At 42.9% G+C, this 25907-nt stretch overlaps 1 protein-coding gene across 2 annotated transcripts in view; it reads left to right on the top strand.

Annotated features, from left to right (window-relative positions):
* The window catches only part of CFAP44 (cilia and flagella associated protein 44), a 553092-nt gene that overhangs the window by 61102 nt on the left and 466083 nt on the right, over window positions 1–25907 (top strand). For both annotated transcript variants that reach the window (XM_033943382.1, XM_033943381.1), the window contains exons 4-6: window positions 5433–5595; window positions 14476–14578; window positions 23777–23993. In XM_033943382.1, the coding sequence (XP_033799273.1) occupies window positions 5433–5595; window positions 14476–14578; window positions 23777–23993 (483 nt within the window). The remainder of the gene's footprint in view (window positions 1–5432; window positions 5596–14475; window positions 14579–23776; window positions 23994–25907) is intronic.

The raw sequence follows: 25907 nt of genomic DNA, 5'->3' as shown, positions 1-25907 counted from the left end.
GAGTCCATCTCAGTGCAATTGCTGCTTTTCATCAGCCTATTGAAGGGAAACTCCTCTCTGCTCATCCGGTAGTTTCCATATTCATGAAAGGACTTTTCAATGTCAAACCTCCTCTCAAACCGCGTCCAGTGGTTTGGGATCTCAATGTTGTTCTTGCTCAATTGATGAAGCCTCCATTTGAACCAATGTCCATGGCTCATCTGAAGTATCTCACTTGGAAAGTGGTGTTTCTCATTGCCCTCACATCTGCTTGAAGAGTCAGTGAGCTGCAAGCTTTAGTTGCTGATCCACCTTTCACTGTGTTCCATCATGACAAGGTGGTCCTTCATACTCATCCTAAATTCCTACCTAAAGTGGTTTCAGAATTTCATCTCAACCAATCCATTGTTCTTCCAGTGTTCTTTCCAAAGCCTTATTCTCACCCTGGAGAATCAGCTCTTCATACTCTGGACTGTAAACGTGCTTTGGCCTTCTATTTGGAATGCACCAAACCACACAGAACTGCTATTCAACTTTTTGTCTCCGATTCAAACAAGTTGGGACATCCATTCTCTAAGTGTACCATCTCCAACTGGATGGCTGCTTGTATCTGCTTCTGCTAAGCCCAGGCTGGATTACAACTACAGAGTCGAGTCACAGCCCACAAAGTCAGAGCAATGGCAGCTTCAGTAGTTTTCCTCAGATCTACACCTATTGAGGAAATTTGCAAAGCTGCTACCTGGTCCTCGGTTCATACTTTCACATCTCACTATTATTTGGATTGTTTCTCCAGACGGGATGGCCATTTTGGCCAGAAGGTATTACAAAATTTATTCTCCTAAGTTGCCAACACTCCCACCATCCCATTCTGGTTAGCTTGGAGGCTGCCTGCTTGTCCTGGGATAAAGCACAGTTACTTACCGTAACAGTTGTTATCCAGGGACAGCAGGCAGCTATTCTCACAACCCACCCACTTCCCCTGGTTGGCTTCTCTGCTAGCTAGCTGAACTGAGGAGACTTGCCCTGCGCTGGGTGGGAAGGCACTCGTGCATGCACAGTACAGCTGACTCGAAACTTCTACATTTCTACAAGCAAGTCTGCTTGTGAGGCTGTCCGCATCGGGGCTCCATGGATGATGTCACCCATATCTGAGAATAGCTGCCTATTTTCCCTGGATAACAACTGTTACGGTAAATAACTTTGCTGTCTATTTTAGTAGAGGTTGTGGGTTCTGCCAGCAGGCTTGAATTTTCCTGCGCATGGGAGAGGCAGACTTGCTCTCTGAGGTTCCCTGTGGCCATTTTGACTGGGCCAGAGTCGGCTTCAGTGGTGTTGGGGTCTGCCATTATGAGTACCTCACCCTCCTTGCTAGCAACTTTTTTGCCGAGGTTTTTTGCTCCTGAATTGGTTTTATTATGGCAGCAAATGGGGCTATAATATAATGGCTAGAGCAATTGCCTATTGCTCAAAGTTACTTTTTTTTACCCCCCTCCTCAGTAGCAGAGCTCCAGCAATGTGAGGGAATGAGAGACTTGACCCCTTTTTTGCATTTTTAAGCATGAGAAGATATGTTTGTTTTGTGGCAGTTCACAAAGCTCCCTCTCCTTTTGTGGTGTTAAAGACTAGACTATTGTAATTCTATCTATCTAAATCTAACTAAAAAGTCTTCATAGACTTCAGCTAATTCAGAACGCTGCGGCCAAGCTGATCTTCGTAAAACGCAAATTCGATCATGTTTCCCCACTTCTGTTCAAACTTCACTGGCTCCCAATAATTTCCAGGGTCCATTTCAAATGTGCCTGCCTAGCTTTTAAGATCCTACACGGCATCCTCCCTCCACTAATCCCTCTTTCTTGGAACTCCTCGAGCCCTGACACCACTAGGCCCACCCAAAAACTTAAACTATCCTTCCCCTCGCTAAAAGGTATCCTCTATGCAGGAAAATTGGGCAAATCTCTTTTTTTCAGAATCACAGAGCTCTGGAATAATCTTACTGCCCCACTACAGAATCTGGGCTCCTTCCAATTATTCCGTAAGCACCCGAAAACTAGGCTCTTCACAAAATTGTAATGTTCTCTTCCAACCCCTCTATGCTACTCATTCCTTTATTTAACTCTTGTAAACCATGCCGAGCTCTATAATTATGGAGAGGATGCGGTATATAAACTTAAGGTTTAGTTTAGTTTATCATTGATTTAACACTGCAGAATTAAGCAGAAGGGTGACAATTGGTAGGATCTTCCTACCAATTTTCATCCTACCAATTGCTGTACCTAGTTGTTTTACCCAATTGTCCTATATCTACCATTTGTCCTACCCTGTCAGAAATGTCAAAATTAAAAATCTAAACAGTCCATGGCTTGCCATCAGCTGATCATAGAAGGGGAATCCTAGATCAGCTGAGCTAGCAGGACTCCCCAATGTGGGGCTTCTTGGAGTCCTGCCAGCTCAGCTGATCAGGGATTTCTCTGCTGTGATCAGCTGTACCCTCCCAAGTAATATGTCAACTAGGAGGTTGAAGTATCATAAGAGGCAGCGTGTCAGTACATAGAACCTCTTATAACATTTATGTTATTTCAAGTTCTTATCATTTACTTTGGACCTCCTTCCCACCCTTAAACATAAATTTTCTTTTAGTATCTAGCTCAAGTGATAATCTATAGTTGCAAACATAGCACCTAAATTGCTAAGAAGAAACAGCAACACTTAGCTTAGATGGCTATTTGCCCACTCCAGCATTGGTAGATGTTCCATTCAACACCCGAAGCCCTCCTATATCAATGCATTGAGAGGTAAGATACTTCCAATTGTTGCTCTTCCAATTGTTCCAATTGTCATAGACCCGTTTGATTATCAGTACTGCTACTCCCTCCATCTTGCTGCCTTAGTTTTGGTTGTTACTGGATAGTGAATCTTCCGGGACATAGTTTGGTCAATGGAACTCCTCATAACATTACAAAAGAATGCTGAAAAGCAGGGATTAAAACCCCACATCCATTCAAGGACAAAAACAAACATTTCTATCAGCTGACCAAAATTGGGATTTGGAATTTCTGAATTTGGATTTTAATATGGCAGCATGAGTCTTCATTCACAAATAGCTGAAAAATTTTCCCCTTTTTTATGCTACCCATCCCTTCCCAACATATACTTTATAGTCTGGTCCTTACAGCTAAAGATCTTGACTAGAGGTGACTAGACTTGACTAGAGGGCTTCTTCCAAAACTCTTCAATCACCTTTAAGATACGAGTATTTAGTCTCCCTTGAAGGATTTTTTATGTATAAAACATGTATTTGTACAGCTACTTGGTCACGTTAGATTCATTTTTATAAGTTCTTTCTAATCTAGTAGATGTTGGAAAGAAATTACTTTTACTTGAGAGACTTGAGGATGTCTGCTTGGGGCCAAAATAACTCTCTAAATATTTAATGTATTGATACCAGATTTTGACAATCAGAAAACTGTTTAAATAATACATTACATTTGAAAATGGGCTGTATCAAATGGGGGGGAGGGGGGTTTCAGGAAAATAAGTTTACCCCCAAACTGGTCCAATACCTTTCTGTGGGTGAAGCAGTTTCAATGTTCTGCAACATAGAAACTTTAATGCCCTACAACATAGCAGTTAGGGAATTGCTCCTTTCAAATTGCTTCTTTTCTATTCTCCTAGGTGTTCACTCAGATATACACTGAGGTACTCAGATACAGAAACAAAACATAAATACAGACAGAAAACACCGAGGGAATAGAAATAATTGCAAGGTTTATTCTACATGCTTTCTATACCACACTTTTACCTGCTGCTGCTTTTAGTGGTTTAGATGGATATTTCATTTTTTTTGTTGTAAATTCTACTGTGAAAGGGACCAAACTGTATAACTTTTTAATGGATATTATGTGCACTGCCAGCTAATTCCTGTTGCCATGATACAGTAGAATACCGTGATTAAACGATAAAATTCATCCTTTTAATCTGTTGACAGTGACATGTTAAGATTTGGTTTATTATCTCATTTAAATTAATTTTATTTTTCTTTCCAAAACAATAAAACTCTGGAATCTCTAAATCATCCGCCTAATTCCACTATAGGTAAAAGATACCCTAATTCCACTATAGGTAAAAGATACCCTAATTCCACTATAGGTAAAAGATACATACAAAGAGATAACACAGAGGAGATGGAAAGAATTCCATGAGCTATGCTCTAATTCAGGAGTGTCCAACCTTTTGGCTTCCCTGGGCTGCATTGGCCAAATTTTTTTTTCTGGGGCCGCACAAACACTAGCACTAGACGATGAGCAAAAAAAAAGGTTGAGCAGGTCCCAAATCTGCAATCACTAATATAGAAGATGTATATACCTAATAATAAAACTTCATTAAAGGGAGAGGAACCCAAAAAAGCAGTAATACTTACCCTGACTGAGTAATCTCTCCATGTGCACTGCTGACAATGGGAGCAGCCACAGGCTTCCGCATCCCCACTCTGATAAGCAGGGATGCGCACTCCTGGTTCTCCCATTCACTTCTGTTACAACTACGGTGAGCCTCTTCAGAGGTGAGCCTCATCAGAGCAAGGATGCTGAATCAGCTGTCAGCAGCGCATGTGGAGGATCGTTTAATCAGGATAAATATTGCTGCTTTTTTGGGCCTCCTACTTTGAGCTTAGATTCTCTCAAAATGAATATCTCCCCTGCTGTAGCTAGTAGGGATCCCCAAACCTCACCAACTGACGGCCACCTCCTCCCTGTCCAACTTTCCAAGTTCTGAAGCTGGCAGCAATATTGCAGAGCTGCTGCATTCCCTCCTCCATTCCCCCCCTTGGCTTTCATGCATGCATGAAAGCAGTGGCAGCTTGAGGATATTGCCATTGGCTGCAAAGCTTGGAGAGTTTGAGTTGCCAGACTGGAAGAAGATGTCTTCAGTTGGGTTCACAGTCATAAGCGCACCGGACAAACGGGCGCCGACAAATTGGAGTGGACAATTGAGCGCAAGACATCAGCGCGCCGCAGAAAAACCTTATTTTAAAGGGCTCCGGGGGTGTGGGGGGAACCCCCCAGTTTACTAAATACTGTTTACGTTGCCATTGGGGGTGGTTTTGGGGGCACATAGGAGCCGCTGCCCGCGGCTTTGAGTGAATGCTGCAGCAAGACAGAGGAGGGAACCGGCAAGACGTTAAACAGCTGGGGGCGGCAGAGGAAAACACCGAGTGCGAGTGGGGGCCGCACAAAATTCTTCACAGGGCCGCATGCGTCCCGTGGGCCGCAGGTTGGACACCCCTGCTCTATATGCTTTCCCCTCTTGTTCATTGTATAATTTAAGAGGAACTAATTTAAACTTCTAAGTATAATTGCCATTAACTGATTTACGTACTATAGTACAATTTAAGTTGTTGCTCCAAATTTTTGCTTGATTAGCATGCACAGATAGTTTCCTAAATGTAGCTCTTCCAGACATTCCTTTGGCTATGACTGCACCAAACGGGCAAACCTGCAACTGCTGGATGAACAGACAGTCATGTATATTGCAGGCAACCTAATATTACTCCTTAATATGAAAACTAAAGAACAAAGATACCTGAGAAGTTGCAGTGGTGGAGGCATTGGTATGATCAAGGTAAGATTTTTACTGGCTTAATGCTTTTTAAATTACTTTACATTTATTTGATATATCACTTTCAACAATATACTTTATAACATCTTCACATTCTCTCCTCTGCTCTAGATGCCATTGCTTCCCCACCCTACATTCTATAAAGCACGCCAAACCTCAGTCCTGATTGACCTCTAAAATCTGCTGCTTAACGTTCCTGTGCCAGGTCTACTGAACGTCTTTGGCTCAAATCCTGCACTCATGCTGACTTCATAGAGTTCAAATTCTTTCTGACCTTCTTCTAGTCCAGGGGTAGGGAACTCTGGTTCTCGAGAGCCATATTCCAGTCGGGTTTTAAGGATTTCCCCAATGAATATGCATTGAAAGCAGTGCATGCAAATAGATCTCATGCATATTCATTGGGGAAATCCTGAAAACCCGACTGGAATATGGCTCTCGAGGACCGGAGTTCCCTACCCCTGTTCTAGTCTGCTCTTTCACTCACCAAACAAGACTACTAAACCCATTTGATTAACTTTCTCGGCTCCAACTCTTTCTGTCTCTTTGCCAAATGAAAATTCTACTCAAAGTGCCCTCGCCGCCAACCCCTCCATCACTTTCCCCCCAGACTTTGGCTTAACCAAGCTACCTCCAGCTCTTCTTCCCCCAGCCCCTGCCGCCTTTCCTTCCTTTCTTGAAACCACTGAAGAGGAAAACTGCACATTTTCTCTCCTCCTGCAAACCTCATTACCTGATCTTCTGATCCAATTCCCATCTGTCTACTCAGCACCATCTCTCCTACTGTCACCCTTTCCATCTGTCACATTCTTAATCTATCATTTTCCACTGCAACTGTCCCTGATGTCTTCAAACATGCCGTAATTACACCAATCTTAACTGGACTCTACCTGCCCTTCCAGCTGTCACCTCATCTCCCTCCTCCCCTTCTTATCCAAGTTACTTAAACATGCGGTTCACTGCCATTGCCTTGACTTTGTCATCCCTAGCTATTCTCGACCCACTCTAATTAGACTTTCGCACCCTGTATTCTACAGAAACTGCCCTTGCTAAAGTCTTCAATGACCTGCTCCTGGCCAGATCCAAAGGCCTCTATTCTGTTCTTGATCTATCTGCTGCTTTTTACACTGTAGACCACCACTTCTCCATGACACCCTGTCCTCACTTGGATTTCAGGACTCTGTTCTTTCTTGGTTCTCTTCTTATCTCTCACATCACACCTTTAGTGTATGCAGTGGTCGATCCTTCTCCACTGCTATTCGACTAACAGTCGGGGTAGCCCAGGGCTCTGCCCTGGGATCTCTTCTTTTCTCCATCTATATTAATTCCCTTGGTGCTCTGATCTCCTCCCATGGTTTTCAATGACACCTCTACGCTAATGACTCCCAGATCTATCTCTCTTCACCAGAAATCTCTACAGAAATCCAGGCCAGAGTCTTAGCTTGCTTATTCAACATCACTGACTTGTTGTTCCACCACCACAACAACTTAAAACTGAACATAACCAAGACTGAGCTACTTATCCTTTCACCTAAACCTACCTCACCTCTCCCCATCTCTGTCTCAATGGAAAACACTCTCATTCTCCCTGTCTTGTCAGCTTGCAGCCTCATCTCTAATTCCTCTCTCTTTCTCCATACAAATCCAACAGATCACCAAAACCTGTTGTTTCTTCCTCTATAATATCTCCAAAATTTGACCCTTCCATACTACCAAAACCCTTATCCACAGCCTTATCACATTTCATCTAGACTACTGCAACTTGTTTCTCACAGGTCTTCCAAATAACTATCTCTCTCCTCTTCAATCTGTTCATAATTTTGCCACATAACTTATGAGTATTCTGCCAGTCGCCATGCCCACATCACCCGTCTCCTAAAATCACTCCAATGACTCCCTAACCATTTCCATAAACAGTTCAAACTCATCCCATTAACTTACAAGTGCATTCACTCTGCAGCTCCTCAATATCTCTCCTGTCTTATCACTCCCTATACTCCTCCCTGGGAACTCTGTTCATTGGGCAAATGTCTCTTATTTGTACCCTTCTCCTTTACTGCCAACTCCAGACTACGTTACTTCTCCTTTGCTGCCCCATATGCCTGGAACAGACTGCCTGAGTCAGTACATCAAGCTCCGTTCCTTGCAGTATTCAAATCCAGACAAAAATCCCACATTTTTGAGGCTGCTTTTAACTCCTAATCCCCACTTACTTGTATAGTACCCATGTCTTTGTCCTATTTGTTTGATTAGATTGTAAGCTCTACTGATCAGGGATTGTCTCTTGAATATTTTAATGTACAGTGCTACATATATCTAGCAGTGCTGTAGAAATAATAAGTAGTAGTATTTGTAACAACATTCTTAAAAATACAATAGCAGTCTAAGTCACTGTTCTTCAACCGCCGGTCCACGGACTGGTGCCGGTCCGCAGAAAATTCCTGTCGGTCTGCGCAGGGCCGGAGAGATCATGGGGAGCCTCCGACAGTGTGCTTTCTCCCCTCCCAGCAGCTCTCCTTACTTACCAGCGCAGCGATTCAGGAAGGCAGCCTTGGGGCTTTTGCTGAGTCGCGGCCGCCTCTGATAATGCAACTTCCTCTTTCCTCAGAGGCGGCGCGACCCAACAAAGGACCCGAGGCTGCCTTCCTGAATCGCTGCGTTGGTAAGTAAGGAAAGCTGCTGGGAGGGGAGAAAGCCACTGTTAGAGGCTGGGAAGCTGCTGGGCATGGTAAAAAAAAAAAGGGGACAGCTGCTACTGGAACTGGAGGGAGGAGGAGGAGAGATGCTGCTGAGAGGGGAGGAGGGAAAGGAGTCTGGGAAGCTGCTGGGCAAAGGAAAAAAAGGGACAGCTGCTATTGGGCCTGGAGGGAAGGAGAAGGAGAGATGTTGCTGAGAGGGGAGGAGAGAAAGGGAAGAGAGTTACTGCTGGATGGGGGAGGAGGGAAGGGAGAAGAAAAAAGGAAGGAAACAGCTGGCAGGGAGATTAGAGGAGGGAAAGGGGAGAGACAGGAATGAGATGGGAAGGGGGGTCAGCAGAGAAATTGAGAGGTACAAAGATGCTAGATCTGGTGTAGGAGAGATAAAAATGAAGAGAGCAGTGAAGCTGGAATGAATCATGTAAAAAGGAAAGAGGGGGCATAGGCTGGATGGAAAGGGAAGAGGGGCATAGAAAGAAGACAAATACCGTATGGAAGGGGGAGAGGTCAGACAGTAGATGGAAGGGGCAGACACTGGAAGGAAGAGAGTGAAAAGAAGATGAAAGCAGAAACCAGAGACAACAAAAGGTAGAAACAAATAATTTTATTTCTATTTTGTGATTAGAATATATCAAATTTGAAATATATACCCTGCTAGAGCTGGTGTTAGACATAACTGGGGACTGCAAAGTCTAGGCAGTGGCTTAGGGCTCTCTCTGACCAGAGGAGCAGTTGCCCTAGTTGCACTTCCCTAACTCTATTCCTGCTATGTGTGACTGCGGTATTCTGTTAGCATGATATTTCTGTGTAGCATTCTGTAATAATTTGGCTTATTCAGTTTTCTTGATAGTAGAGGGGATATATGTGAAGGGGAGGAGAGACAGGGGTTTTGTTTATCCTTGCTCTTTATTATTTGTATTTATAAAATGACAATTGTACAGAATATTGTTTCTTTTTATGCTTTAATAAAATACATTCAATATAAAATCATAATTGAGGCTTGTGTGGATGGGATCAGATGGTTTGCGCGGACCGAGCTCGCTGAGACGGGGCGGAAACGGGGTTTTTAAATTTCAGTCCTAGTAGTTTGCCGGGCCACAAAATATATTTTTTTTCCGCCGGTCCATAGGTGTAAAAAGGTTGAAGAACACTGGTCTAAGTAACCCCTACTCTCCAAACACATGTACAAACAACCAAAACCTTTAAATCAGGGATGTCAAACTCAAATACACAGTGGGCCAAAATTAGAAACTTGGACAAAGTCACGAGCCAACCAAAATAAGTGCCGTGGTCATAACCATGTTTAAAGACAAGGTTCGGAAAAAGAAACTAACAGAGTGTAAACATAAAAGTGGCCAAAGAAGCATTGTGGGCACATTACATTACATTAGTGACTTATATTCCACCTTTACCTTGCAGTTCTAAGCGGATTACAGTATAAGACAGCTGGACATATCCAGGAAGTTACAATTCAGGGGATGTTTACAGTTCTAAGCGGGAAATAGTAAAAGATAGCTGGGATTTTCTAGGAAGTTACAATTGGGGGATGCTTACATAATAGATGCAAGGAATTACAGTTTAGGATGCTTACATAATAGATGCAAGGAATTACAATTTAGGAGAAGGGTTTAGGCTTGGTTACTTGTTACTTGTTGGTTGGGAGGTTGTATAGTTTTTTTGAATAGTAGAGTTTGATTTCTTTTCGGAATGATTTAAAGTCACTTGTAGTTGATAACAAGTTGGAGATAAAGGGGTCCAGTTTCGCTGCCTGCGTCACTAGGAGGCCGTCGTACATCTTCTTTCGCTGAGTACCCTTGAGTGGTGGATAGGCGAATAGGTTCTGGGTTCTTCTTGTTCTGGATGTGCAGTTGAAATTAAGATGGTTGTTGAGGTAGGTGGGTGCAGATCCGTTTATTGCTTTGTATAGTAGACAATAAAATTTGAATTGGATTCGAGCACGTATTGGTAGCCAGTGAGAGTCAAGGTAGGCATTAGTGATATGGTCGAATTTTCCAAGAGAGTAGATCAGCCTGAGGGCTGTGTTTTGAATGGTCTGCAGTTGGTTTAGCAAGTTTATGGGGCATGGAAGGTAGAGGATATTGCAATAGTCCACTAGTCCTAGGACAAGGGATTGAACTATGATCCTGTAGTGGTCTTTTTCGAAGAATTTTCTTATTTTTCGGAGGTTGCGCATGGGGAAAAATGCTTTTTGAGTAGTTTTATTGATTTATGTCTGCATTGTGCAACATCTATCTATCTAAAACCCAACAACAAAAAAATAATATAAATAGTGAAAAATAAATAATAACAAAACCTTGCATGTGGAAAGGTTTAAAAATACATAAATAAAAAGTGTAGCTGTCCTACACTAACAAACTTCGCAGTGTGGTAAAAGACTATAGAAAACATAAAAACCATAAGCTAATATTTTATGGGAACTTAAGATAATTTAAAATAACTATGTGCATGTTAAAAATTAAAAGGAAGAATGAAATAAAACCATGGTGGCTCTTACCTAGTAGAGACAATCTGTAGCGCTCTGAGCTGAGCAAACTGAAAGTAAAACCAGCTCAGAAAACGCCGGCAATTTAAAAAGGGAGGGTCACATGACAAGTGCTTTAGTTACAACCATAATCATATGCAAAAAGTGGCACAAAAAATGCTAAAGAAATCGATTAATTAAAACCCGATTAAAAACAATAAATAAATTAAAGTAAAAGGTCTGAGGTTGTGGGTTCAAACCCACGCTGCTCCTTGTGACCCTGGGCAAGTCACTTAATCCCCCCATTACCCCAGGTACATTAGATAGAGTGTGAGCCCGCCGGGACAGACAGGGAAAACGCTTGAGTACCTGAATAAATTCATGTAAACCGTTCTTATCTACCTTGGGAAAACGGTATAGAAAATTAAATAAAATAAAAAAATAAAAACAACTGACACATATTGTGAAGATAGTATAGCTGTCCTGCATTGACATACCCGCCGGTCCAGCTCTAGTAGACATTTGGTATTTTCTCACAGGCCAAATATAATTATGGGCAAGATTTGGCCTGCAGGCCAGAGTTTGACACCCCTGCTTTAAATATATATATTTTTTAATGAAGATAAATTATCTGTCCATGTAATCCCGGGGCAAATCTGCCTCTCTCTTTCCCCACTCCCTTTGCAGCAAGGGAAGGAATGAGAGAGAGAGAGATGGTGGACAGTGAGAGACAGGAAGATGTTGCACATGGGGGTGGAGTAGCGAGGAAGAAATGTTGGGGAGGAGAAAAAGAGTGTGCTTTCTGTAGTTTAATTTTGTGGTTACCATTGTATATTATTAATAAGACTAGTGTTTAAGCCCGTTATATTAACGGGTGCTAGTAAAGCCTCCTTCCCTCACATGTCCCCTATTTTCAGCCCCAGCTCCAGCACCAGCTCCAAACCCATTTTTACCCCCCCACCTCCTTCTCCCACATTTTCCCTTTCAGCCCCAGCTCCCTTTTCTCACCAGCAGCATTTCCCTCCCCACTCCACTTCCCTGTGCAGTAGCAGCAGAAGCATACCCTTCCCCTCCATTTTCCTGTGCAGCAGCAGCAGCAGCATTTCCATCCCCCAACCCACTTCTCTGTGCAGCAGCACCTCTTCCCTGCTCCCCTGTCCCTCTTCCTTGCTCCCCCGGTCCAGCAGCACCTCTTCCCTGCTCCCCTGGCCCAGCAGCACCTCTTCCCTGCTCCCCCTCACTGCCTTCCAAACTTTGTCCCACCCCCATCCTCCGAAGCCAGCTTGCCTGCCTGCCTGCCATCCCCCTGTACAGTAGAACTTTCTCCCCCCCGCCAGCAGCACCTCTTTCCTGCTCCCCTGGTCCCTCTTCCCTGCTCCCTGGTCCAGCAGCACCTCTTCCCTGCTCCCCCTCACTCCCTTCCATACTTTGTCCCTCCCGCACCCTCCGAAGCCAACCTGCCTGCCAGCCATCCCCCTGTGCAGTAGAACTCTCTCCCCCCCGCCACTATCGCCACCGGGCAGCCGACTCCACTGACCCTCCCACCGCGAGACGACCGTCAAACCTCCCGGCTCCAGCAGCGGCCGCATCACACTAAAAACGCTGCTTTGCAGCCTTCCCATGCTCTGATTTCTTCTGCCGCGTCTCTGATGATGTCTGGGGCGGAACTAGGGCAGGTCAAGGCAGAGCTTGGAAAGGTCTGGGGCAGGGTCTAGGGTGGAGCTTTTAGCTCCTCCCCAAACAAAAAACGTTCCGCTGCCTATGGTACACTATGCACTCCAAGGAATTATGTATTAAAAAAATCAAAAACAATGTACAGAAAAACAACATATTGAAAAGAATAATATTTGCAGTCTTCTGGAAATATATGGGGAGTATTTTAATACATAGCTTGTCAGTCCAGTATCTTCCTATTGGCTATGTAAGCACTAAACAAAAGTCCTGAGGTTACTAGCAGCCATAAACCTTACAGCAGAGGAGACAGTATTGATCCTTGATGAATGCTAAAGTGATTTTGAAAAACTGTTCATGTTGAGTTATTGAAGGAGATCACGGAAATGCAATTTGAGAAATAGAAAGAGAATCAGTAAAGGATTTGCTCAGAGATTCCAACCGCGGCAAATCTTTGAAGTAATAGTTGGTGGTCTATGGTGTCGAAGGCGGCTGAAAGGTCCAAAGAAACAAGAATAATGGTTACTTTCCCACTGTCTACCATCTCTCTCTCATAAGAATAGCCTTACTGGGTCAGACCAATGGTCCAGCAAGCCCAGTAGCCCATTCTCACAGTGGCCAATCCAGGTCACTAGTACCTGGCCAAAACCTAAGAAGTAGCAATATTCCATGCTACCAGTACAGGGCAAGCAGTGGCTTTCCCCCATGTCTTTCTCAATAACAGACTATGGACTTTTCCTCCAAGAACTTGTCCAAACTTTTCTTAAAACCAGCTATGCTATCCGGTCTTACCACATCCTCTGGCAATGCGTTCCAGAGCTTAACTATTTTCTGAGTGAAAAAAATTTCCTCCTATTGGTTTTAAAAGTATTTCCCTGTAACTTCATCGAATGTCCCCTCCCCCTCTCTCCCTGCCTTGTACCAGAAGGTCTCAAACCTCTATTGCCCTCCATGCAGCATCTCTCCCCTCCTCCCCTCTATTATCATGTGCACCATCTCTCCAGGCTCTCCCTCATAATTCCATTATTTCTGTCTCTCTATTTCCCATGCATGTCTCCCTCCCCTCCACTGTTGCATCTTTCCCTTCATCTCCTTCCCCCCACATCTAACAATTCTTCCTCTCTCTCCTCTCATGTGCAGCAACTTTCCATCCCTCCTATCCCCCTGTGCAGCATTTTCTGACTGACCTACCCACCGTGAGACCTGATATACTTTTGGACCTCCTAAAGCAGCAGTAGTGGTGGCAGAGGCCAGTTGACAGAGGCAGCGCTTTGAACAGGCTGCTTGCGGCCTGCTCTGCCAGGGCTTCCCTCTGCTGCATCATCAGTGATGTCTTTGGTGACATGGCAGAGGAAAGGCCCTGGTGGGGCAGGCCATGAGTAGCCTGTTCAAAGCGCTGCATCTGCTGGCCAGTCCCGTGCTTGCTGTGGTGCTGGAGAAGACATCTATGAATCCCATGGACAGCTAGGATCACCAACAAAGATGTTCTTGAACATATAAACCCAGACTTGTCCTTGGGAGGCAAGATTACCAGACAGAAACTGACCTATTTTGGATGATGACAGCGAATTCACTAGCAAAGAAGGTGTTACTCAGAATGGTCAGTGGTAAAAGGAAGCAGGGGAGACCAAAGGCCCATTGGCTGAATACCATAAAGATTGACAAGGGAATGAATATCAAACAATTGAAAGAAGCCATGGAAAACAGGGAAGCAAGGTAAGAACTGGCCTACAGAGAGTCCAAGGATCTGTTCTCTAGTACAACAAGATTTCTCAAACCATTCCTGAAACAAGTCTGTATTCTGAGACCACTGTGACCTCTTTGTAATGGCAGGATACCAAATATTTTAATAAACATAAATATACTATATATTTGCATGCATATTCATTGTGAATATCCTGAAAACCAGACTGGCTAGACAGTATGCCCTAACACTCTCTGGGACTCCCAGCCAGTCAGGTTTTCAGGATATTCACAATGAATATGCTTGAAATAGATTTGAATGCACCACCTCAGTTATTTTTGTGCTCCTTTTAGGTACATTCTAGTTATCGGTACTTTGCAGTAGCAGAAAAAGGAGTCAACCCTCATGTCATTATTTATGAATATCCTTCTCTGCGGCCATTCAGGATACTGCGGGGTAAGTAATAGCATTAAATCATTAAATTATGTTAACATTTTTGCTATATTTTCTTTTTTTTTTTAAATAAATCTTTATTCATTTTCAAATCTTACAACAAGTGTATAATAATCAATCAGAAAAAATTTTAACAAATCACTTATAATCCTTAAAATATATAAATATAAAAGAATCCCTTCCCACCCACCCACTTATTAATAATAAAACAATTAGCAATTATTATCTTTCCCAATCCCACCCTCCCTATACCTTATCTAATACCAAGGTGTTTAAGATGTCTGATCATTAGAATAAGTAATCAATAAACTAATTATTCTAGAGATCAGATATCTTAACACATTGATAATAGTAATATAGAGTTAGGGTGGGAAATATAGATATTAATATGAAAGAAAAATGGAAAAACAATTAATAGGGGAAAGGGATGAATATCTATGATATGAATTTGTACATACATATATATTTTATTATACATTTTATAATATGTGATTCATGTATTGAAAGAATGAAAATTCTATAAATAAAAAGTTAAAAAAAAAAAAAAAAGAATAAGTAATCAATGGCCCCCAAATCTTTTTAAACTTATGATAATTTCCTTGTTGAATGGCAAGCACCCTCTCCATTTTGTAAACATGACATACTGAATTCCACCAAAAGGTATAATTAAGTTTAGTATAATCTTTCCAGTTTCCAGTAATCTGTTGAATGGCAACCCCTGTCAATATTAATAAAAGTTTATTATTATTTGCAGATATTGGGCTTTTGAATCTCATAGATGTACCAAATAATATAGTATCATATGAAAGGGCAACATGATTTTCTAACAATGAATTAATTTGGGACCAAATTAACTTCCAAAAGGCATTTTATATAGGGACAGAAAAAAATGAAATGGTCTAATGTCCCAGTTTCTAAACCACAATGCCAGCATCTATTGGACCTAGAGCTATCCAACTTTTGTAAACGAACTGGGGTCCAAAAAGCTCTATACAACAAAAAGAACCAGGTCTGCCTCATAGATGCTTGTAGTTTTTATTCTCCAAGACCAAAAACGTGGCCATTGAGAGGCAGAAATTTGCTATATTTTCTAATGATTTGAGTAAATGTTATAACAATCTTTGAAATATTAAAATGGTTTGCCTCAAATTAGATTTTTAAGCTAAAATATTAATTTTAATGATGATGTAATAATGTGCTATATAATTAAATTATTATGGGTGAGGATGGTTTTCTTAGGCTTTTCCTGAGGCAGGAGCCCAAATCCCGTGAGTTTACTCCCTCCTGATGACGCGTGGAGCGAAACTCGAGTCGAGGCACCAGGTTTAGGCGCCGACACATGTGCACTATTTATCACATAGTGTTTTCAGTTGATTCTGTTCATTTCTACAGCAGAGGAAAATAAGCAGAGAAAATGCTGCATCGTGCTCAGATAAGTACAGCTTTTAATCTGGGTTATACAAGTTATACATGATGCTCTGTAAGAGACTGTACTGTGGTTATGATGGTCCCAGCCAGCAACCTCTGCTTTAGATATCATTATGATTTCAATTTGAGCATTGAGGTATGTGGATCTGATCTCAGCACTTTTTGGTCAAAACAATTTATTGAACGACAAAGTACAAACCAACAGAGCAGCTGATACAGCATTTTCAGTAGACAGAGCACAAAACAACAAACCACCAGAACTGGTGGAGACAGTCAGAGTCCGGGCTGGGTTCTTATACCCAGACTCGGCCAAGCCCCACCCCCCCATCCCCGTCCCACTCGTAACCCACTGGCATCCCTGGTACTACTGGCTTCCGCAGCCAGTTGAGCACTTGGTTTTTAATCAGAGGGGGTAAAGTATCCAAATAAGACGCCCAAACGGAGAAGAAGAGCATACTACGATGATGAAAAAACCAAGCTGACAGGGATTCCCAGACCATTAGAAGATAGAATTTATTGAACCAATACCAAATGGTGGGTGGGGAGTCCTGAAGCCAATCATTTAGAATACATTTCTTAACCACTATATAACCCTTGCGGATAAGTAAAGAGTCACAGGCAGAGAGCCCACCAAGATAACCCTTAGCCAAAAAGAGAATCCCCTCAACCTGGGAAGGAAGGGCATAGCCCACCATGATCTATAAATAATAACGGATCTCCCGCCAAAAGGCAGCAATAGCTATACAAGACCAAAGACCATACGCTAGAGAATTATCAACACGGTGGCATTTCAAGCACGTAGAGGTAGAGGCACACCCAAAATGAAAAGCTTGTTTCTGGGAAATATAACTCTGATGAAGGACCCAAAATTGACATTCCTGGAGTTCAGCACTCTGCACTACCCGAGGGATCTGCGGCACCAGAGGAGACAGGGATGCCACCCAAGGGCAGCAGCCCAAGTCCTGAGTCCACAGAAGCTGGTGATAGTCTCTCCTTGGCTGCAGAGCTACCAGCCAGTGATGGTATTGAGACACCGAGAGCCAATCCCAATTATCATCAAAAAAGAAATCCTGCAAAGTGACCAAAAAGGCATGCTGTAGAGACTCCCTGGGCAGTAGTAATGAGCGAGCTGCCGGTATGCAAAATGATCCAGAACACTCAGGGACCAGGACGCCTGGAGAGCCAGGAAAGATGAAAGACTCCCATCTGCCTGAAGGAAATGCCCCAGATTACATAATCCCTTTCACGCCCATCGTTTAAAAACAACATTATCTTGACCCGGACAAAAGGTCGCGTTACCCACTATGGGCAGTAGAACCGAGCTAGAACATGAGTGGCCCCAAAGCCGTAACACGCACCTCCAAGCCCTGCGCAGCAGGCGAACCAAACAGCTATGAGGCCCAGGACCCAACTGCTGCTTCCCATCCCAATGTAATAGATAGGGCAAAGCCCAGGGGAAAAAAATCGGTTTCCAAGGCTACATCCATGTATTGAGAACCAGTAAAAAGCTAGTCCCTAAAGTGGCGAAGCAAACAGGCCAAATTATAAAGATGAACCGAGGGAAGCCCCAAGCCACCCATAGCCCAAGATCTGTAAAGAAAATTACAGTTCATTACATTACATTACATTAGTGATTTCTATTCCGCCTTTACCTTGCGGTTCAAGGCGGATTACATAAGAATTGAATAAGGTATTAAGAAGTACATATTGTTAAGGTATCTTACCTTTCTTGTCCCCCCAACAAAAGAAAAGAACCGATCTCTGAAGACTGGCTATCTCTTTTTTCAACAGGAACAAGGGAAGTGTTTACAACAAATATAACCACTTAGGAAAGACAACCATTTGATATAGATGAACACGACCCATCAACAAGAGAGGAAGATTCATCCAGTGATGCAGGAGCCCTTTAGTCTCAGTCAGCAAACGATCTACATTCAATCGGTATGAGGCCCTAACATCCACAGAGAATTGAATACCAAGGTAACGAAAGGAACAAACTGCCCGGCGTAAGGAGAATCCAGGTCCCCAGCCCACCCTCAGTGAGTCCGGAAAAGCAAGAGCCTCCGACTTTTGATGATTCAGACGAAAGCCCAAACAATCCCCATACTCCCGAAAACTCTCCAAAAGAATGGGCAACGAGGCCTGAGGATCGGTCAAATATACCAAAAGATCGTCTGCAAAGGCTGCCACTTTGAAATGATGAGCCCCCAACACCATCCCTAAAATCTCAGGATTAGTCTGAATGTCCCGAATAAGAGCATCCAGCATTAAGATGAACAATAAGGGTGAAAGGGGGCAACCCTAAAATGTATCCCGGCAAATGGAAAATGAATCCGACAACACATCATTTGCCCACACCTGCACCTGGGGATCTGCATAGAGGATTCGCATTGCTTAGAGAAACCAAGAGCCCATGCCATAAGTTCACAGGACCGCAAATAACCCCCCCCCCCCAATCAACTGGTCAAAGGCTTTTTTGGCGTCAAAGCTGATCACCTGGGAAGGAAGCTGATCCTGTGCCGCCCGTTCCAAGGCCGCTAGAATACGCCATACATTCTTTGCAGTAGCTTGACCCTTCACAAAGTCAATCTGCTGATGAACACAGCACTTTAATACACATAATTGAAAGGGGATATAGAGGATTAATTGTTGATAACAAAAATGTAAAAAAAAATATTTTAAATAACATATAAAGCCTGTGTAGATTATAGTATTGAATAACATTAAAAATACAAGATTTCTTGATTTTTCTGCTAGTTTTCATTTTCCAGTGTTCATATTTCCTATGTCATTTCAAATTCATGCATATTATTATTAATCATCCACTTGATGTGGCTGAACCAGAAAACATTCACAGCAAAAATGACAAGAAAGCCTAAACAATTAGGAATGATGATGGAAGCAACAGTATATCAACAAGTCCTCATTCTAATGGGCCTAATTAGAGGTATCTGGAGGAGTACTTAGGCATCCAAATTCCATTATAAAATACTAGTGTAACCTGACATCGGTGTGCCTATAGTTATGTGCCTGAAATTGCATCAGCAATAGACCTGCGGATGCTTAATTGCAGTAAGGGCAGATGTAACTTATGCAAAACTTACACATACCTTAAATGCATCTGTCTCACCTATGTTCCACCCACATGCATGGCTCCCTTGTATTTGCAAGCCATAGCACTTATGTGTACCTGTATAGAACAGCGCTTCTAGTGCGACAGACACTCCATTCCTGAATGGATGGGTAGTCAACCTCTACTCATGAGACCTCTTGTAGGGAGCTTCATTTGTATTATTTTTAGCCACCTCCTATCTCTCTGGGCTGTCCTTTAGTTCCTCAGTTGTCTTCCTACAAGCAAGATAGCAGGAGCTTGCCTTTTCTGCTCAATTTCAATTTGGTCTTTTATGCTAACCATTTACAAGGCTTTCAGTGCTGCAGAGGATCCCTCTGTGGAACACCTGTGGCTTTGGGAGATGATGCAGACTCTGTGGTCGAATCTGCTTCCATGGGACAGTCTGCTTTTCAGTGCACTCACTTGGACAGTCTGCACTAACAGTTTGAGGGCTTAGGGATGAAAGCTTATGTGGGCTTTTTGGGTTTCATACACTTTCTGCATCAACCATGAACAAGACTCAGAACCTGACATTGGAGGAGTGTGTTTGTGTGTCATTGATAAGCGAGGAAGGATTTTTATGCCACCAAATTTTTGTGCCAGCAAATTTGGCTGCAGTCACAGTGCAGTAGTAAAGATTGTACAAAAGAAGAAAGCGACAGGTTCAATGGTAGACAAGGCTCGGTCCGGTTGTCCACATGCATTAACATCATGCCAAGACCTTGCACTTCGATGGGATTTCATTGCCCAGTTGCAAGTTGACCTCACCTTAGTTACTGCGTGAGTGGTCAGACGAGTGTCATGTCAGTGTCAGCTCATCTCCAGTCAAGAAATAAACAAGGGGTAAAGTAAAAACTCACTTATTAATGAGATCTGGGAAAATGAAATGCCACTGATATGAAAACCCCAGAAAAACTGGACTAAACAGTGTGTATGTATATATGTATGTGTGTGTGTGTATATCTAATCTAATATAATAAAGCCCTAAGCGCGCATGCGCACTCCCACCTGTGTGCTCCCGTTTTCCGTGCGTCGTAGGGACCCGCAGGTAGGAGTGCGCATGTGTGCGGCGGCACAGAGCCTGTCGGCCGTGGCGGTTCTTGCCATCTGAAGGATGTGAACTGGCCAGGGCGATGTCAGCGGGGGCCGGAATGGACTTTAATTCCTGCCTCCCAGGCTTCTCCTCCTGCTCCGGCTGGGCCCGCATAAAAAATCCAAAAACCCCCAGAGCTTGCTTCGGGTCTGGCAAGGGCTGCGGGTCCTGAAACCTTCTGATTCAAGCAGCGTCTGCAGGACTCTACACATGCTGCTTCGGGGCCTTCTACTGCCCTGATTTGCTGGGCAGTAGAAGGCCCCGAAGTAGCAGTGTGTAGAGTGCTGCAGACACTGCTGGAATCGGAAGGTTTGTTGGGACCGCGGGAAGGGAAGGGGGGGGGCGGTAAGGGACTAAGGGAGCCGGCCAGACCGCGGGAAGGGAAAGGGGAGGTAGGGGAAACGCTGCTGCTACACAGGGAAGTGGTGTGGGGGGAGGGAAATGGAGGGGGAGGGAATGCTGCTGTGGCTGCTGCACAGGGAAGTGGTGGGAGAGAAATGCTGCTGCATAGGAAGCAGGGAGAGAGACAGATAGATAGAAAGAAAAGAAGAAAGACACAGGGGAAGGGAGAGACACAGAAAGACAGACAGACAAAGGGGGCCAAGGAGAGAGACAGACAGCGGGAGGGAGAGAGAGACAGAAATAAAGACACACAGACATATATTCTAGCACCCATTAATGTAACGGTCTAAAATACTAGTATATATATATATATATATCAATAAAAACTCTAAGCGCGCATATGCACTTAGAGTTTTGTGATTCCTGGCTACGTGAGGTGTGCCTCCGTGCCGAAATCGATTTTCGAACACGGAGGCAGGCCAGAACACTGCTGCTGGCCTCGCCGTAAAACAGTCTAAAGTATGCACGAGCATGCGCGTAGGTATCTTTAGCTTCCCAGGCATGCCGGGCTGCACTTACGTTGCTGTTCTCGCCGGTCCAGTGCACCATCGCCTGGTTGTGTGACGCGTCCCCCTGGAGCACGAACGAGCAGCGCGACTTGTTCCCCGGCAGTAGCCGCTGCTCTTTCGAAGCGCCCCAGAGAGACAGGCAGCTGGCAGGGCCTGAGCAGGAGCAAGGGCAGGGTCCCCGCGGGGGTAAGGCGGCGGGAGGCCCCCTCCAGCACCATGATCACCGGCGGGCGAGGAGCGGAGTGACAGGAGCCAGGCTCAGGGGCGTGGGACGCCACTGGGGAAGGGAGGGTTTTCAAGCGGGAAGCAGCACATGCCTCCTCTCTCTGGTGATCCAACAGGACACCCAAGCGGAGGGGAAGGGGCTTTTTGCTCACCAGGTCCCAACCAGGCATCGCCTGAAAGGCACTTTTGATTCTTTTCCTCCTCTAGAATGCACGCAAAATACCGCTGCTATTGTTGCACAGGAAAGTTGGGTGAGGGGGGAGGGAAATGCTGCTGCACAGGGAAGTGGGATAGGGGCAGGGAGAGAGACAGATAGACAAAGGACAGAAAGAAAGACAGGGGCAGGTAGAAAGACAGAAAGAAAGACAGACAGACATATATTCTAGCACTCATTAATGTAATGGGCTTAAAGACTAGTTCTATAATAATATTTTAGTTTATTTTATATTCAGCTATTATTTATACATGGTTCTATTTTATTTTTTTAAAAATTTGTTTAATTTGATATATGTCTTTTTTATACTGTATCACCCTTCGTTACAATGATTCGGATTAGATGCTTCAAAATATCTTTATAACTTTAGGCCTCAGCCCCACCATTCCACCGCTAATACATGTTAATAACATGGAGAATTATGCGGGCCATCATCATCAGCCATAAAAAATATGTTTTTCATTATTTCAATTACTTCTTTATATAAGTTAAATTCAAGTCACATCAAGGACTATAATATGCTTTACGACTAAATCTCAGCCACTTATCTTAGATGGTCTGACCTAGGAGGAATTGACCCGACATGTTTCGCACAAACGTGCTTTATCAAGGGATGTACAATGTCAGCATCTATGAGACAAACTTGGTTCTTTTTATTACATAGAGCTTTTTGGACCCCTACACGTTTGCAAAAATTAGACAGTTCTAAGTCAAATAAATGCTGGCACTGTAATCTGCAACCAGGGACGTTAGATCACTTACTGTATCATTGTCCCTACATTAAAAGTTTTTGGAATTCAATTTGGCCACAAATTAATAAATTGATGGAAAATCATATAGCAATATCATATGATACAGTGTTATTTGGAATGATGATGAGAAAAAAAAGTCAAATTTCACCAGAAAATAACAAGCTTTTATTAATCATGACAGGGGTTGCCATTCAGCATATAACCAACAATTGGAAGAATTATAATAACCTAAATTATACATTTTGGTGGAATACAATATGTCACATATTCAAAATGGAAAGAGCAATAGCAATACAAAGAGGGACATATATTAAATTTATAAAAATATGGGGGCCATTGACAAAATATTGTAATGAATAAATAGTAGGATTTTTCTTCTTCTTTTCTTCTTTTAAATATCTTTATTATGACACACATAGAGGGGGGGTAATGAAAATAATTTCTACATAATATGTTATAATATATTATACAATATGTATTGTATGAATGAGAAGTAATAGAAGGGTTGGGGGAGGGAGAGGGGATAAAAAATATATTTAGAACATAATGTATTAGATATAAAAGTGTTATTGTATATTCATCAATTATATTTTAATATGTTGTACACTTTTTGTAAAATTTGAAAATAAAAAAATAATATATAAACAAAAAAGGGTCCCCCTATAATAAAAGAAACAAAGGAATCAAATGTTTTACCTTTGTTTTCTTTTATTATAGGAGAACCCTTGATAAAACACGTTTGTGCGAAACATGTCGGGTCAATTCCTCCTGGGTCAGACCATCAAAGATAAGTGGCTGAGATTTAGTCATAAAGCATATTATAGTTCTTGATGTGACTTAAATTTAACTTATATAAAGAAGTAATTTAAATAATGAAAAACATATTTTTTATGGCCGATGATGATGGCCCGCATAATTCTTCATGCTATTAACATATATTAGCGGTGGAGTGGTGGGGCTGAGCCCTAAAGTTATAAAGATATATTGAAGCATCCAATCCAGATCATTGTAACGAAGGGTGATACTTGATGGAATATTGGTCCAGAACACTTTTGTACTAAATTTTACATCATTTTTTATTTTTATATACTGTATCACTTTACTAATTTTAATTTGCTATGTCTTTAGACTTCTGAGGCAGGTTTTATGGTTGAAACATGATTCGTGTCAAGTCAGAGATATTGTGCCCTATTTAATAAATACTCTTTGTTCCATTCTGTTGGCATCCTTGGACATCCTTAGCTTGTGGTGTTCCCTCCTCTCTGCTATGGTTGCTGGGTGTTTGTTCTGCAGAATTGTGTGCTCTTCTAGACCTATTTCCTTTATCTGTGTTATCCCATCACTTTGGACTAGCATAGCTTCACAATTATAAATATTATGAACTGGAAAATATTGGGACAGTTTTATTATCATTTTTTAAAATGTTCTTTCTAATGTTGATACTCTTGTAATTTTCATTTCTCCAGGGGGAACTACAGAAGCTTATGCATATGTTGATTTCAATGTTTCTGGCACACTCTTGGCCAGTATGGGCAGCAGTCCTGATTACATGTTGACAGTCTGGAACTGGAAAGAGGAACAGATTGTTCTGAGGTCAAAAGCATTTTCTCAGGATGTTTTCAGAGTCTCTTTTTCCACTGAAAATGAAGATCAACTCACCACATCTGGGACAGGACACATTAAGTATGTCTTCAGTATCTAAGAATGACATGATACGCTAGCCCCTTTACATCTATCAAACTGATGAAGAGGGCAGTCACTGGTGAATGTGGGGTGGGGGAGAGAGAGGGCCAGACACTGGTGGGGTGGGTGGGTGGGAGAGGGGGCAGATATTGGTGGAAGGAGGTGGGGCAGATTATGGTAGGGGAGAGAGAGGTAGTAGACACTAGTGGAAGTGGGGTGGGAGGAGAGAGAGAGGGCAGATTATGTATATAAGTGGGAAGATGCTGGATGGAAGGTGAGGGGGAATAAGCTGTATAGAAGAAGGGAGAGAGAAGCCTGAATGAAAGAGAGGGAAGATAGGAGGGAGATGATGAAAGGGGGAAGTGAAAGGGGAGAACGGGGGACAGACTATATGGAAGGGGTAGAGACAGAGGAGGGAGATACTAATGGAAGGGGAAATACAGTGTGGAGATGATGGAAGAGGGGAGAGAAATGAGTAGATATTTGGGGGGGAGAGGCAGGAAGGAGGAAGATAATGATGGAAGGGGAAAGAAAGGGCAGATATAGGGGCAAACACTATATAGAAGGGGGAGAGAAAGAGGGCAGAGTTAGTGAAAGACTGGGAATAAGAAGAAGTAAAATAGGAGAGCCAGGGTGAGGGAAAGAGATGGAAAACTGCCAATAGATCATAAAAAATAGGGAATTTGAAGTCTAGATAGTAAGAATGAGTTAAATCTGGACATAGAGGTAGAAAAATAAGTTGAAGAAAGCTGAAATGAAAAGGAGAGAAAAATCCTGGCAAGAGACTTAAAGATGGAGGAAAGTAGAAACCAGAAACATAAATGCCAGAAAACAAAGGTAGAAAAAAATAATTTTATTTTTAATTCAGGATAAAGTAGTATGGTACCCCTGTTTATAAAGATTAATAAATAGAAATAGAATTAGGATGATATTTTTTCATTGGACTAATTTTTAATACATTTTTGACCAACTGTCAGAGACCAAAATATTCTCTCTCAGGTCAGTACAGCTTACTGCCTTGACTTGGGGAAGGAGATGTTGGCCTCTTGAGAGTTAAAATGTTTAAAGTCCTTTCAATAAAATAGCTTATTTTCCATTTTTTAAATTTATATTTGTAATTCTTGATTTGTAATGTACAGGGCTTATAAAACCATCAGGGTAATGTAATAAAGAATCTTTGCTCACATCAAGTCAGCCCTTTGCTCACATTAAAAAACTACTGTATTTTTCGCTCCATAAGATACACTTTTTCCCCCCCAAAGTGGGTGGAAATAAGGGTGCCTGTTTTTAATCGCTTTGGAGGCCTCATGCATGCACGCTGGAGGGAGTAGAGGCTGTAGGTGCTTGGGACTGTTGCCTGGCCGTGGTCGTGATAGTGGTTTCAGCGGCGAAGGTGGTGGATATCGGAGACTGTCCTTGGCCAGTTCGTGTTTTTAGCTCCACTATCCGGGAATGTCGGCCTTCTCCGAGGTGGCACTGGAGAAGAAGCTCTCAGAGCTGAGCAACTTGCAGCAGAGTGTGCAGACTCTGTCCCTGTGGCTTATCCACTACCGCAAGCACTCACGGGTAATTGTGGCCATCTGGGAGCAGGAGCTGCACAGAGATAAGAGGCCTGTGGGGAGAGGGGAGGGGGACTTTGCTGTGAACTCGGCAAAAAAGAAGAGGCTGAGCTCGCCCTACTGTTTTGTCCTTTTGCTGCACGGGCTTGTTTTGCTTTGCTCCCCTTCCCCACCCAGGTGGAGCCGATGTGGGATGTATGCGAGGTAATTGTCCATCATAAAGGGTATAGAGTTCTGTCCTTTCAAAATCCTCCTGTCCAATCTGCAGTCACGGATTAAGGTAAGGTATTCTGTGTTTATATATACTTTTTTTTTCCTTTTGAGTAATTTTTCAACGCTTGTCTCCCGGTTAACC

This window comes from Geotrypetes seraphini, chromosome 4, assembly GCF_902459505.1.
Source record: "Geotrypetes seraphini chromosome 4, aGeoSer1.1, whole genome shotgun sequence".
Classification (NCBI taxonomy): Eukaryota; Metazoa; Chordata; class Amphibia; order Gymnophiona; family Dermophiidae; genus Geotrypetes; species Geotrypetes seraphini.
Note: the sequence above shows the minus strand (reverse complement) of the source record. Positions and strands in the feature narration are given on the sequence as shown.